Genomic DNA, 16,890 nt, shown 5'->3' with positions numbered 1-16,890 from the left:
CTTCTGAAAGCCCTCCTAATAAGTGCTGGATGGACTCTTTTCTCATTTCATAAATGTAATCAGCAGTGCTGGAGCAGTCACATCCAAATCTAAATCCTACACCTCTCATCGCTGCCGGCAAGAATTTCATGCATCCAGTTAATAAAGGGATGTCAAAACTGAGTGCATCCTGCTTATGGCTTAGACAAATATGCCACAGATAAGGTAATCGTGTATACTGGTGGGTGGGCGGTAAGCTAAGTGATCTCTATAATGAACAACAAAATGCAAAACATTGTTAAAAAAAAAAGGTTAGAGACTATGCAATTTAGTCCTGCATGATTTCTAGTTTTTACTATTTGTTTTGAATCATTTTCAGTGAAGTGAAAGAAAAAAAAAAGGTGTTGTTTTTCTTGTTTTTTAATTTACAGTTTAACCAGAATGCCCTTTTTATTCAAAAAGACACTTTACTGGATAATCCTGATTAAACCAACTAGAAGCACTACAATTTTACATTCCTTGATGAGTAATATGGAAGATAATCTACACTGTGTCTCCACAACAGGAATAAAAGCAAGCAGCCCAAAATGTACAAGTTATCAGCGAGACTCATCTGTAAAATACATTAAAAGGGAAACAAAATCCATTCATTCTTTTTAGTGGCCATGTGCTTTTTGCCCATTAGAAGGACCTTTTGCCAGTCTTCTGAATCTCAACATGGTTGCGCCTACTGTTCCTCTATTCTTCCATACAAATATTAAATTGCTGGCCGCAGGGTCTACTGCCCATGTCATTCTGACTTTTTCACCAGTGCTGGTTTTACGTTTTGAAACTTCCTCAAACACTTTTTTTTTCTCTATTGTGATGGGATGCTCTTGCCTCCATGAAACCTGATTGTAAAGATAGTGTTTTGTTTTCAATTTTTTTTTTTTTACTGTTTTGTTGGTGACATCATTATTTGCACCATTTTGTAAATTACACTAAATCGTCAACTTTTGGGGGTTGGCATGTGTGTAACATTGCTAGAAAATGGCGCAGAAGTCAGGTGTCAATGTTAATACATGGAACCGAAATCACCAGAAACTGTAATCTTTTGCTAGAGATTGCTCAAGATACACTTTTCTCCATAGAATTCTTCATAACAAAACATTTTTTCTGATAATATATACTTTTCATATCAGAATAACTATGAAATAACCTATAAAATGCAGTAAACAAAGAAAATTGGTAACATGCAAAATATTTTTCTCGCTAGTCATTACCTAGAATTTTGTGACCTTTTGTACTAACAGTTCCGTAAATAAAAAGTTTAGTTGCTGCTGCCGGAAGATGCTGAGATTGGCGAGGTCTCGATATCACATCCAACATGTTGGAGATTGTGAAGGATACACTGGCTTGAAGTAATACATTGGTGATGTCTGCTCTGTGTGCTTCTTGGGGGTCTTAAAGTATGGGAGCATAGCAAAGGTGAGCTGACACTTAACCTTGGGGCTGTGATAAATGTTGGGGTCAGCAGCGTAAATGTCTCTAGCCAGCAGTTTGCAGCTGGCAGCAGCTGTTGACATAAAAACATGAAGTTTCCCTAACATCTTTTTTTTTCTCAGTAAGCCACATCACTTTGTATGCTTAGGCCTGAAGAACTTGCAGTACAAGTGGGGGCATAATAGCAACAAGAAAGTTGATATCAAAACAAGCAAAGAATTCATTAGAAGCTCTTTACACTACAATGGTAGGGTGAACAAGATCTGCAGAAAAGTGCCTAATCGAATACTAACTGCTCCCCAAATGTACCTGCAATAATTAATAAAAATAATTATGTTCACTTTTAACTACAGTGCTCCTAAATTAGGATAAAAGTTGAAAAATGAGATCAAACATGTTGTGACCACTGAGAAATGTTCAGCCGGCCACAGCACAAACTCTCTGCCCTTAACTGGTGGGTCTTTCATTAAACAATTTTTGGTCAATCCCTGAGAAGAAGTAAAATTAACCTTAGAGATACCTGGAATTGCTGGCTCCTTCCCCACGGGTTTCCCAGTCCTGCATCCATAATGTGACAAGAATGAACAAATTGTGTACATCCTCCACAAGTTTTCTACATTCAGTTTATTTTTGTCCCTGCATTTACTCAAGGCCAGTTCCTATTTCAGAAATGATTATGGACAACATGTGTTTACTCATTTATTGCCAACTACAGTACAATCCATTCATCAATCCTTTCCATTTTTTGCTTCTTTATATTTAATAAATGATAATAACAACAGTACTAATAAATACATTTTCATAAACAGCATCTGTCACTTGCTCAAAGCTTATTCCATGTTGGCAACATTGCATTCATCAGTCCTTTAATTTTCTTAAATAATAATAATAATAAAAATGCATTTTATTTATATTGCACATTTCTCATACTCCAAGTTCTTGTAATTGCAAGGTACTCCATATTTTAAATATGTAAAACTGTGTTAAAAAAATATTTAATTTTAACAGAAATAAGAATTTGGAGTACAACAGTTAAATGTTTTACAGTTACCCAGAATATTGGCACTTTAGTGTCTATTTTATATTATTATGGTTAGTTCGAGGATGCAGCTGATTGTAGGTTTTAATTTAAACAAAAGCTGCCCAGACATTTTAGAGACAGGGAAAGTAAAAGAAGTTTAATTAAATTATGTTTTTCTCTGACTTTCACTTTATAATATCCACCAATGCATCATTGGATTTATAGTTACTCTATGTGCCTCCTTCTTGTGTGGACGTTTTATACTGTACCTATAGGTGAAGATTTTTTTTTAAAGTTAAGACAAGTAGCTTTTTTAACTAATAATAATACATTGTTAGTCCAGGTCCGCTTGACAAGAGATATTCTCTATTAACCAAAGAGTTTGTCCTTAAAAGTAGCGTTTGTTTAGACAAATAGAGCAAAAAACGAAATACCAAATATGTTCTTCGATCAACCAAAGGAGGGAACTCAATCACCAAAGAAGTTACGCAAACTATTATTAAGATGTCTCACAAAGAAATGAAAATTAAAAAAAATCCATTTTAGTATCATAAGTATCCATTCATTATTTTGCTAAATACAGTTTCGACAGGACAGGATCACAAATCAGTAGAACTAATCCCTAATTACATACCAGTTCATCTCAGGTTACCCAACTAGATTAGCTGACACATGGCCGAGTAACTCTGGCAAATCAACCTAACTGCATGTCTTTGGATTGTGGGTGCAACCAGAGTCCCAAAAACTCTCCATATGTATGGGATGAGCACTTTAACTTGACACAGCCAGGAAACTGAACTGAGAATTCAAGAGCAAATGGTGGCTTCTTTTAATTTTTTAACATTACTGCCAATAACCTGTACTTAAAGTTTTTCTTAAGTGTATCAGACTCAATTTTTAACATTTAAGTATACAATGCACTTTTAGGGAAATCTACTGTTGCAGTTCTGTAGACATTTGATTTTCTGCAACTGGAGGATTAGAAAATTAAGTGGATAACACAGTTTATCAGTGCCAGAGAGTGAGTTTGAAAGGACGTGTTTAACAATCCTGTTCATTAACCACTATGTCTCTCCTAGAGACCATTGAAAACATGATGAGAAAAAAACCAACAAAAACAAATCAACAAGCAGCTCACAATCAGCTCTGCTGTACACTGCATCATGCATAATCATTATTGTTCAGAACCCATAATGAAATTAGCACTTGCGTATAATATTATTATGAAATAGTTAAACATCCATCCATTATCCAACCCGCTATATCCTAACTACAGGGTCACGGGGGTCTGCTGGAGGGAGCCAAACCCAGGCAACACAGGGCGCAAGGCAGGAAACAAACCCTGGGCATGGCGCCAGCGCACCACAGGGCACACGCACACACCAAGCACACACTAGGGACAATTTAGGATCGCCAATCCACCTAACCTGCATGTCTTTGGATTGTGGGAGGAAACCGGAGCAAACCCATGCAGACATCCACGCAGGGAAGACCTGGGAAGCGAAACCAGGTCTCCTAACTGCGAGGCAGCAGCACCACGATGTCTCCCCATAATTAAACATTACTTCTTAAATAATAAATGTTATTCAGTAACCTATTTGTGTGTTACAGTATGTCACCCTTCACCTAATCTGTTAACCAAATGTATTCCCCTATTGGACATTTAAAATAATGTTGAATTAGTTGAACTTAAAGATGCAGCAGGAAGACTTGTGTCTTTCGATAATTCTACAAGTTACACATATCTTCATTTGTTCAGTTGTTGCAGTCACATTTATCAGTCTGGAAAATGTGTCCTCACAGTACTCAGACTGAAAAGAAGAATTTTAAAATAGAGCTGATGCTTGTTGACAGCGGCATTGAATGAATGGAACAGCACATTGGAAATGCTAGAAAGGTTCTTGGAACAACAGTGAGTCATCTCAGCAGCTCTGTATATAGACAGCAAGGGTACTTCCTGTGTGAGTGGCATGCAGCACGCTTGTCTGCAACACATCCACCACAGATGTGTTTTTAATGTGTGGTTGTCATATAGGAATCTGCTGCCCTGTATATTCACCTGTCGCAAGTTAGGGCTACTCTCTCCACTGGCCAGAGAGACGTGGCGAAGCTTTGCTTAAGATCTTCATAAAGCCTAGGTACAATAACTTCTCTCATTTGCTTTCTGGTTGGTATAGCATACCACACTTCAAAAACCTGTATAACTTGTCAAAAGCCCTAATTTTTAAACAACAATGAAGGGTCTCTTATCTTTAAAAATAAAAATTGGTATATATCAAGAGTCCCCAACTCCAGTCCTGGAAGGTCCCAGAGGTTGCAGGTTTTTATTCTAACCCTTTTATTAATTAGTGTCCTGTTTTTGCTGCTAATTAACTTCTTTTGAATTAATTTTATTTGACTTGCTCTTGAAGACTCAGACCCATTGATTGTTTCTTTTTTCCTTAATTAGCAGCCAAACAATAATGAGATACAACCAACCAACAAACCAACCAACCATTTTCTAACCCGCTGAATCCGAACACAGGGTCACGGGGGTCTGCTGGAGCCAAACCCAGCCAACACAGGGCACAAGGCAGGAAACAATCCTGGGCAGGGTGCCAACCCACCGCAGATAATGAGATACAACATTAACCAAAACATGACCAGCAAACTGTGTTGATTGTATAATATCTGAAAATAAAGAAAGGTGATGGTCTCAGGAATGCTGAGCTGGTCAGGTCCCCAAAAGATTTTAACACTGCTCTTGGAAAAGAGAAAAGCAACGATTTCAGAAATGTATGCTACTGCACCATGAAAGCAGCAACAAGCCATAAACTTAAAGAACGGGCTTAATTAACAATGAGACTCAGCACCTAATTAAGCAACTGGTTGGAGTGAAATTGGTTGGGGTTTCAGGCCCTAACTTAGTTGGTCTTCTGCTGGTTCATTCATTTCACATTTAATTTCTATTTGGGTGCCATTTAAGGAAAGAAATAAAGCAAATTAGAGGAATGAGGAAAAAATTCAGAGGACCAAAACTTAAAAACAAGTCAATAAAAATTAATTCAAAAGAAGTTAATTAGCAGCAGAAACAATGCACTAATTAAAAAATGGGCTAAAATGAAAACATGCAACAGCAACATTTATTTATATAGCACACTTTCATTCAAAATATGTAGCTCAAAGTGCTTTACAGGATGAAGAAAGAGAAAAAAAAGAAAAAAACAACAAAATATAAAAATAAAATTAGGCAATACTAATTAACGTAGAATAAAAGTAAGGTCCCATGACCAGGGAGGACAGAAAAAACAAAAAGAAACTCCAGATGGCTGGGGAAAAAAACAAAATCTGCAGGGGTTCCAAGCCACAAGACCGCCCAGCCCCCTCTAGGCATTCTACCTAACATAAATGACCTCAATCAGTCCTCATGGTTTTCAGGCTTCACATGGAAGAACTTGATGATGATGGTCATGTGGACCTCTGGCCTTTAATCCATCACTGTAAGAACAGCACAGTGCTTTGATCAGGTGGTGGTGGCACAGATTGCCACCACAAAAAATGGAAAAAGAACAGTAGAGAAAGTAGGGTTTAGTATGCAGCCAATGGGGCCCTTCAGGACCAGAGTTGGGGACCCCTGCTATAGATTCTGTTATTTGTTTGGACACAAGGTGAATTAAACGGAAGCTTGGACCTACCCACCATCTCCAGTGCAGATTGTTCATGCTCTACTCGTTTGGATGTTGACAGAAATTACATTTATGGGTGACGTGGGGATAAGTGGTTTCTCAAAATTGTTGTGTTGCAACAATAATTAATGTTTGATTTGCACAGCTTACATATGGCTTTCATTTTATCCAGTTGTCTTTTAACGACACGCCGTTTGAATCCACAGCAGGTCCATGCATTTAATTTAAGTGTCAAAGACACTGATTTCATTTAAAGATGACACACCACTTTATGTGATATAGTAAAGTACTTTTCCACAGAAACCTTAACAGGCACATTGGCAACATCAACTGGATTGGATGCCAAAAAACAAAGATGTGCAAAAATCTACATATAACAATCGAGCAGGACAGAGATTCACGACAGCGATCTTGAGACTTGTTCTAACCCACTGAATCCAAATACAGGGTCACGGGGGTCTGCTGGAGACAATCCCAGCCAACACAGGGCACAAGGCAGGAACCAATCCTGAGCAGGGTGCCAACCCACCGCAGGACACACACACACACACACACACACACGGGCCAATTTAGAATAACCAGTCCACCTAACCTGCATGTCTTTGGATTGTGGGAGGAAACCGGAGTGCCCGGAGGAAACCCACGCAGACATGGGGAGAACATGCAAACTCCACGCAGGGAGGACCCGGGAAGCGAACCCCGGGTCTCCTAACTGCGAGGCAGCAGCGCTACCACTGCACCACAGTGCCACCCCCTTGTTAAAATCATTTAAACAAAAAATAACAATAAACAGAAAATCAATATTTTTACCCAGGTCTGCTTAAGACAGACTTGAAGCTAGAGATGGAGAGTATTTTCTTCAAAAGTTGCGATTAAGTTTTGAAAGGAAGATTTTTTTGCAGATAGCAGAGATACAGAGAAGAAAGACAAAGGGACATGTATTTATTACAGGAGGAATGGTAGTTTCATCTTATGTCAAGCACTTTAAGCCAACTGCAGTTCCCCTGCAAGTTGAACAAAGAATAGAAGAGAGCAAAGAAAAGAGAGTGTGTGTAGCAGAGTCCACTATTTACCAGAACCACTTAAGTGTCAGTTTAAGGTTGGGAACCAGTTAACTCTGTTTCAGGTGACAGTCCATCACAAGGCATCCTCACACATAAACGCACATAATTACACTGACTGGGCCAGTTAGATTTATTAATCAGCCTTATGTGTGCTTCTTAGAGTTTTAACAGGAAAGTCACAGCATACACAGAAAAATCCACACACACGCACAAGTGAAGAATCCACACACACACACACACACACACACACAAGGGGAGAACAGAGCATGGAAACTAACTGAGAACTGTGAGCAGCACCATGCTACTTAGCTCTAACAAGTAAATCCTAACGTTATGCATATCACAATTTCAGTACTGTCATGAACCCTGTTTGGTCTGGGCATGTTGGTTGACCTTAACTATTTAGTAGATGAAAGGACAGTGGGCAGATGATGAATAGGGTGTGACAGATAATAGACAATGTATTTTATCTTAGTATGAAAGAACACAGGGATGCATAGAGGTTAGATGGTATAAAAGCGCACAACTTTTTAAAGCTGTTTCTAGCCCTTGACGGAGATCTTTCTTTATCACACAGTGATGAAGAGGGCCCATAAATATAACTGTTGTCTCTAAACTTTGAAAAAGTAGGTGGTCAAAGGCACTCTTTGTGCTTTGTGCTCTTTATTTTAGTACAATGCTCATTACTGATTCCAACAGTTATGAATTGGCAGTAACACCCTGTGACGCCATTCCTCAATGGATTCTTGCTCTATACATTATTCTCTTAGGTAGCTCTCTGTCTTTAGAAGGATGACTGCACTAGTTGGAATTTGTGCAACAGTGATACGCTTGCCATTTTTATAGTTTCCTTTGCAGCTAAAAATGAAAGTGCTCATTAATATGGTCAAATGCCGGCTTATGCAGTTGGTAACTCATCTGTGATACCATCCCCAGGCTGATGATACTTGTCAGCACCATTACAATACTAAAATTTACAGTTATTGCACTCAGAAACAGTCAACATTTATGAGCTAGTCCATCCCTTACATTACTTTACAGTTGAGAGTGGCACTGCAGTTCATATCTTCTAATGCCTGCATTCCAACTCTACGGGCACTGTTCAGTCAGCCCATCATGAATTCAAGGTGGGTGATGGAGTATAGGCACTAAAGTACCATACATGACTAAATACTTGATTCTTAGAATCAGAACCTTTTCATTAACATTTTTATTAAAGCAAATTAGTAAATTATAGGAATTTATTCTGGAGAACCTGAATGCATCTACAGTATGTGGATGCTTTGTACCACAAAATAAAAACATAATACAACATAGTGTAACAATATCTGACTTACTGTCCCTATCTATAAAGCAGTGATACTTAAAATACTGAGTAAAACCACTAGCCAGGAAGATGGTTCTTGTTATTATGTACAGTAGGTGTTAAGCCAGGAGCAGAGCAAATTCAATTTATTTCAAAGGGTTTTGAAAGGAGGCCAATGTAGGAAGATCATTAGGTGCATGTTAAGTCAATCCAATGTAAAAGCCCCAGTGTGGCCAGAATGACTAGCACATGCATGTAAAGCTTGAGTACATTGTGCAGTAAGTGTGATGTTTCATTCCATCAGAGCCATAGATGTCATTACATGATTCACTGTGAAGCACAAAGAAGAAAAGATCATTTTTAAAATAAGCCAAGAGCTCATCCGCACACACAGACAGACATTCTTGGCATTGGCTTTGATGACGAGAGTGAAGTAAGGCTGGCTTTTAAGCGTTGCTCTCTCGTACTCACGCTCTCTCTCTCTTATAGATGACCTTGTATTTTTTTTTGCTTTCATTACCCCCTCTCGCTTTTCTCTCTCTTTCTCCAGGCATTTGTCTAATTAATTTGATGTCAGAGTTGTTGACATGCCTGCTTTACCATCATGACAGGCAAATTAAAAATTGATTTCTACATCTAAATCCTTAACGGCTCCCCCCACCCCACATCTTACTTTATCAACATTTCCAATTTAATACAGAAGATATGCACACACATGTACAGCAAACTTGTGAACAGCAATGTTGCACAAGCACTCACACCAACAAAGAGCTGAATGTTATCATCATCTTGGTTTCCCAGACTGCATTTGGACACCAATTTTAGCAAAGATTTTTTTTTTTTCTGAAGCCAATTCATCTGTCTCTGTCAGTGCAGCTAGAAAGAGTTTGCACAAAAAAGAAATCTCCCTGTTACGCCTCAGTGCCAGACAGATGCAAAATGAAATGAACATACATTTTAATGAATTAGCTATTTTTGGCAGAGCAACATAATCCAGCATTCAGACTGGAATACTCAAACCTTCAGAACAGAACCAAATCAGGAAAAGAACATGTGTATATAAATTGAATTGAGCATAACTTTTACAAGAGAAGATCATGTAGCTGCTATTACCAAGCAATTGTACTTCTTGAAAACTTTAAACCTCAAGATGTTGCTAAAAAACGTCTATGCACTATTGAACAAGCTCCATCAAGTTCTGGGCACATTCTAGCAGCACTGGAGTCACCCCTGGAAAGGTCACCAATCAATTGCAAGACTCCTGCCTGAACTCAGCCTCAATTATATGTGACCGCTTAGTTGATAGGGTCATTATTGTCATGTGAACTACTATACTACTATACTACTATACTAATTGACATGTAATTTGTCAATATTCTCTGGCAATTCAGTTTTATCAGTAAAGTTAATATTCGCTTCTTTGGTATGTGGGAGGAAAACCTGGCACCTGGGAAGAACACACAAACTCCAGACAGACAGTGAATGGACTGGGATTCAAATCCACTGCCAGGCAGCAGCGCTAACCACTGCACCATCATTCCACATCTAGGTGAAAACAGACATGAAATATTCTGGGTTTTTTTCTTGTGGACTGGAAAAGTGGTACAGCCATGAGCACAGGTTACCTCACAGATTGAATGTCTTGGTAAGGAATTCCATAAGCCAGTGGTTTTCTGTGAGTGTTCTTCCAAAATTGTGAATGGGTTTCCTGTGGATGCTCTGGTTTTCTTCCACCACCCTCAAAGATGTTTGCATTAAAGGCCATTCCAAATTGGATTCTCTGTGAGCATAAGTTTGGCTGTCTCATGAGTGGTCACTGCCAGTGGTACCCTGCTGCCTGTTACAATTGCTGCTGAAGGTTGCTTCTTGCACCGAGCCCAGTGTAGTTGGGATTGGATTAAAGCCGATTGAGAATGCTATGTTCTTTTTTCTTTGTCTTGCCATTGAGCTTGTTTGCCTTGACTTTATACTCTTGGTGTTGAGAAAGGTAGGGTCTTCCTCCAGTTTAGGAAAAGAAAAGTCACACTGTGATTCTGTTCAAGTCAGGGAAGAAATTCCCTGAATATTTGACACCCCTGCAATTTTTCCTTCTGATTTGGTTCTGAAATAGTGCCTCAAGCTCTAAATTAAATATCATGAAGAGCCCAAACCTAGATTTAATTATAAAAATACACAAGGCATGGATGAACAAAGGAAAATAACAGATTAATCAGAAATGAGAAGCATAATCCTATTGCCCTGCTGAGTTTGCTTGCCACTGGTGTGGCTCCTAAATACCAGTCCGGTGAACTGACTTTCTCACATTATAAGCACAACATGCATTCTCTCTGTCTCTGACATGTTTATGTCCATGTCAACTAACATTTACACTAAGTCACTTGTTATAGATACACTATATTTACACTAAGTTGAAGAGTCTGCGCAGCATTATTCTTAATAGGAGTAGATTTAAACTCACACCTTTGAAGTTATTTGTGCAGCCATATATGGAGACAAGAATGCCTGTATAAACTCTCAGGCTGTTATGTTACAGTACTCTCCTTGGGGTCCCAGTACCACTACATCCTTATAAGAGCTTTGAGCATAGTAAAGGTGCTGTATAAATAAACTGTATCATGATTATTATTATAATAATTCCATTCTCATTCTGTTTTAAAACAAGCATAATGCTAAGTTTCCTTTAGTCCTCCAAGACATGTTGTCATAATTCTTATTTTTTGATCTAATAAATACTGTAATTTGGATACATCATTCTGAAGTTTTGAATTACTAAATTATTTACATAATTATTATTTTGCCTGTCTTGTTGGTGTTGCCATTTAACTGCCATTTTGTGCTCATTTCGTGAATTCTTTGTTGCCAGTCACATGACTGTTAGCAGTGCTACATGTTACTCATAATCATGGTAATGTAGGCATCCAAGATTTTGGATAAATGCCTAGAATCTTGCTTTGTGATTACTATAATTATTTTGCGAAAGATTTTTAGGCAGTGAGGACTTTTTAGTTTGTTTTTTTTTTCTGACCAAACAATTTTGTTTCCTGGTCCATCACTAAACCAAATCACTGGTCCTGTGGGACGAGCACTACTGTTGCTCACAAAACCTCTGCCTCATTGTGGTGCTCCTGAAGAATTCCCTTCTGACACATTGCCTTCTTAAAGAGGCCTTTTTTAATTATATTCACAGGTGGAGTCGATCACTGATTGATTGACTTATTTGTTTTCTTCATTTGCTTCTATCTGGTGGAAGAGCACTGTTGCTTCACTGCAGTCGCCTTGTATGTTAAATACTGTTACATTATATACATGTATACAGCTTTACATCTATTTTCTGGACACATTTATTGCAATGAAATGTCATGGGGAACTGGAGCTATTTATGGTAAGTTTAGATACCAGCCCTGGATGGGAACGCCAGTTCATCTCAGGGCACATTCGTGAACATATGTATAATGGGCCATTTAATCTGATGTGTACATCTAGAAACCAGAGTACATAGAAAAAAGACATGATGACTCCACACAGACTGAGTGAGACCCATGTCTCTGAAACCATGAGGCATCAACATGAACCACTATGGTGTGTATATTGGTATATCCATCACATTTAAATACTTTCTAACCTATCTAGTTTGTTTTTGGGGAGTCAGTGGTAATATTTAACATGAAAAAGACCTCAGAAATAGTGATTTAAAGTTCAAATGAATGCTGAATGCCCCTTATGGTTTGCCTCTGTGCAGCATTGTCCTTTCCAAACTCTGTAGTGTGGGGTATCTATTTGATCCTGCAAACATTCCATCTGTTTTCACATACACTTTCTCAAACCTTGCATATGTCCAAACTACCTCTCATCACCCCATAATTACAGTTTTTACTCCTTTCTATAGACTCAGTGAGTACAGGCCGCCTACTGCTATTTATAGCTCTTTTAGTAGCTGGATCTTTAGTCAGATCCTACCTGGAGGATTATAGGCTGAATGATGCTTCTTTTTCCACAAATGTCAAAGAAAGTGTAAAACTTTTACTGTGACATTGCACACTTGTCAATTCATGCTACTGCTTTTCTATCTCCTTCCATAGGTGGTTTATAAGAACAATGACTTCAAGCTGGAGCTGTCTCGTTTAGCCAAAGAGGGAGATCCAAAAATGAAGTTGCATGGCGATGTTGTGTTTCGCTGTGAGAATGTAGCATCCCTTGACCCAGTGACTTTTGAGACCCCTGAAGCTTATATTGCCCTGCCAAAGTGGAACACCAAGAGGACTGGGTCAATTTCCTTTGATTTTCGGACCACTGAGCCAAATGGTTTGCTGCTGTTTAGCCATGGTCGGTTACAGCCCCCCAAGGAGGGTCGATCAGAAAGATTGCAGAAGGCTGATTACTTTGCGATTGAGCTGCTGGATGGATATTTATTCTTACTGTTAGATATGGGATCTGGGGCAATCAAGATGAGAGCCAGCAACAAAAAGGTGAATGATGGAGAATGGAGCCATGTAGACTTTCAACGGGATGGCCGAAAAGGTAAGAATTTCACTAAGGTGCTGGTTTCTTTAATTGGCTTTTTCATGTTTATTTTTTTTTCTTACATGTCTCAATTAGGTGCACTCAATAATAATAATGTTCACTGCATACCTGAATATGACCATTAATTGATTAAATTGTCAGTTTTGCACACCTTTTCCTATTTCATCATTGTGAATTTACATATATTATATATTAAAAACTTAAATGAGATTACAGGTAAGCTTATTTATAGTGTCACAGCTACAATGTGTTTCAGTCTGTATTTGTCCAACAAGTAACTTGAGTGCATAAGGGGAGGCGCTGACAGTGTGAAGTGAAGAATTGCAGTATACATATAATGATCCATTGATCCATTTTTGGGTGCAATTGCATAAAATATGAAGGCAAATAACATTTTTGCCATGTCTTGCCTGTTTGTCCTAACAAAACAAATTTGCTCCCAGTAGGCTCATTTTGTTGCTGCAAGGGCATTTGTTGGGAAAGCTCAGTTTTCATTGACAAATCTTGAATAGATTTTACTGTATAAATTGTTGAAACTTCAAAACCTCCCATTAATATGCATTGGCAAATTAAAAAAAATCTACTTAAAACAGAGAAATATTCTGTACAACATTTTACTCATTCAAATTAATTTAAGAGATGTTATTTCAACTTATGTATTTTCCTCTTTTACATGACAGATAACTGATCCTGATGTTAAAACAGATTTCCAAGGAACACCCCATCACAACACTTACTTACGTGTGCATATGGCAAATTTAACTCTCCATTGGATGCTTCTTTCAAACATTGTATGTTTAAAAAATTAGCCACAGATCCTCCACAAATAATAACTAACAATAGGACATCAATCAATACAATTACTACATGACATGAGTTGGAATCTGATATCAAATGAAAACTATCTGCCACCACAAACCCTTTCAGACTTGGTTTTTAACTTTATTAATTTTTAAAATGCTAAGTAAAAAGGTGTTTTATGTAATCTACTACATATAATTATGTAGTACCTCACACTTCTAGCCATCTTCTAGTTTGTTTTTTTTTGGTATGTCCCATTCCATTCAAAATTATTTGATTTCTACTATTGCAGCCACTTTTGTTGATGAAATCAAAGGTCAAGTTGAAACTGTTCCCTTTTTTCCATGGCTATGGCTTTTCATGTCATGCACAACTGTCTGTCATAGCTCGATATGTCAATATTGCAGGTCAAATTCAGGAGCGATTTGTTGGACTTTTTGATGTTTCGGGGGGCGAGATGTCCAGTGTTTCTTTGAGGTCTAAACATGCAGGGCTACAATTACAAAGAAAAACTTGGGGCTGCTGTCATGACTTCCTCTCTGAATGGACTTCAGGCTAAAGTTAAAGCAATAGCCCCCAGTGCAATGCTTGTACACTGCTATACACACAAACGGAACCTGGTATTGCCTCAGGGGGCAAAATGCTTGTTTGAATCCAGAATGTGTTTTGCATTTCTCTCTTGATTTGCTACATTTTTTTCTAAATCTACCAAGTGGAAGTCTATTCTCGAGTCTGTAGGATGTTCAAGGTTGCCCAGAAATGCTCCTGCTCGATGGAACCTTACATAACGAATAGTGACTGTGGCAAACAACTATGATGGGCTGCTGCAGACTTTTGAAAAGATTATTGAAGATGAGACCATAGTAGGAGGACACACTCAATGCTGCCAATGGCTTCTTAAGGACACTGAAGAATTTTGAGTTTGTTTTCATGTTGAACGCATATGAACAAATCTCCTCAGAAACTGACGTGGTCTTTGAAATTGTGCAGCAGAGGGCTATGGATGTTCTTTACTACAAACAAAGAACTGAGAGTCTCCTTGCTTTTGCAAAGGCGAAAAGGTCAGAGGAGGTTTTCAAAGCTGTTTATGCAAAAGTGTCAAGTCTCACATCACACCCTCAAAATGAGCCTAGGCAAAATCATCGGTGTCTGTCACAGTTGCAGAATCCCTAGGAGCATTACAGAAGTCTGTTCCTGGACATTCTAGACAATCTTATGGAGCAGATTTCTTAGCGTTTTTCAAATCTGGAAAGTATGTGCTTCCTAGAACATAGAATATAATAATAGAATAGAATAGAATAATATAACATAGAATCTAGGGAAATTTGTTGAAATGAGAGAGGTGTTTCCTAAAGAGTTACAGTGATCCTTCGCTATATCGCGCTTCGACTTTTGCAACTTTACTCCATCGCGGATTTTAAATTTTAAATGTAAGCATATCTAAATATAGATTTTCGCTGGTTCGCGGATTTCTGCAGACAATGGGTCTTTTAATTTAAAGTACATGCTTCCTCAGTTTGTTTGCCCAGTTGATTTCATACAAGGGACGCTATTGGCGGATGGCTTAGAAGCTACCCAATCAGAGCATGTATTACATATTAACTAAAACTCCTCAATGATATACGATGTGCTTCCCGAGCTGTGCTTGATTGTTTGCTTTTCTCTGTCTTTCTCACTCTCTCTGACATGCTCTGCGCCTGACGGAGGGAGTGTGAGCAGAGGGGCTGTTTGCACAGAGGCTATTTTCCTAGAAGATACGGACACTACTGTAAAAAATGCTGAAAGACTACCTTCACATTGCTCCCTTCTTTGCGGCAGCTTTATCGCGGTGCGCATACTTAAAAGCCCAACAGCATGATTTTTTGATTGTTTTCTTTTCTGTCACGCTCTCTCTCTCTCTGTCTCTGACATTCTCTGCTCCTGACCCGCGCACTCCTTTGAAGAGAAGATATGTTTGCATTCTTTTAATTGTGAGAAAGAACTGCCATCTCTGTCTTGTCATGGAGCACAGTTTAAACTTTTGACTAAAGGGTGTTGTTTCATGTCTAGATAATAATGTTAACAGTGTGGGAGAGTTTATAAGGGCTTAAAATATATAAAAATAACCATACAAACACATGGTTTCTACTTCGCGGATTTTCACCTATCGCGGGGGGTTCTGGAACGCAACCCCTGCGATCGAGGAGCAATTACTGTATTCCAAAGTGTCTCCCGTTTGATGTAGGGAGACTGAGATCCGAACTCCAAGTCCTATATTCAAATCATGACTTGCAGGGCTACAGGGATAAGCTGTGTGATTTCCTGGTGTTTTTTAAAGACTATATAAGCTATTGACTTTAGTGGCACCAATTGGAGCTACATCAGCAGTTGTAGAGAGGAGCGTCTTCTGCTTAAAACAAGTCATGTCGTACAGCCTAACACAAGGCGAGCCAAAACCATTTAAGCAACTTTGCTCTGCTGGCCATTGAGAGGAAATTGTCAAATCTCTGGAAAGAACTCCCAGATGGTATGACACGGTCACAGACCATTTCCTACAAAAAGAAAGGAGGGCAGAATTTACATAAAAATAACATAATGCTATAATTGACTAATTTTATGATGTAGGACTAAAATGTGCTTCCCCTGTTTGAAAGACCTACAGCAGCCACTGGTGTCTACATAACCATTTAAACAGTAAATCACGGTGATTTTCTGATTATTTATGACTACTCAGACTTCAATACATATTTTTAGAGGGTCTGAACCTATCATTGCGGAAATGGGTGAAAGATAAATCTGCATTCTAGAGTGGCACAAATCCATTGCAGGGCATGCACATGCCCCAATCATTTTTAGTGCTCTGACAAAACCTTAAGGGGACATGAAATCACCACAAAAACAGGACTGAACTGGACTAGGAATTAAAGTAACTTTGATAGGTGAAAAAAATTTTGCTGCCCCACTAGTTTCGATCTATTACAAATTTCCCTGTCTAACTGGTTTTGGTGGCTTGAACACTTTTGCAGCTCCCAATGCTAAAATTCACACACCAAATTCCAAACAAGCACGTTA

At 38.5% G+C, this 16,890-nt stretch overlaps 1 protein-coding gene across 8 annotated transcripts in view; it reads left to right on the top strand.

Moving 5' to 3' along the window:
- LOC120539266 (neurexin-2-like) overlaps nucleotides 1-16,890 on the top strand; it is a 2,018,463-nt gene that overhangs the window by 1,048,053 nt on the left and 953,520 nt on the right. For all 8 annotated transcript variants that reach the window (XM_039769182.1, XM_039769181.1, XM_039769180.1 and 5 more), the window contains one exon: nucleotides 12,597-13,035. In XM_039769182.1, coding sequence (XP_039625116.1) covers nucleotides 12,597-13,035 — 439 coding nt within the window. The remainder of the gene's footprint in view (nucleotides 1-12,596; nucleotides 13,036-16,890) is intronic.

This window comes from Polypterus senegalus, chromosome 11, assembly GCF_016835505.1.
Source record: "Polypterus senegalus isolate Bchr_013 chromosome 11, ASM1683550v1, whole genome shotgun sequence".
Classification (NCBI taxonomy): Eukaryota; Metazoa; Chordata; class Cladistia; order Polypteriformes; family Polypteridae; genus Polypterus; species Polypterus senegalus.
Note: the sequence above shows the minus strand (reverse complement) of the source record. Positions and strands in the feature narration are given on the sequence as shown.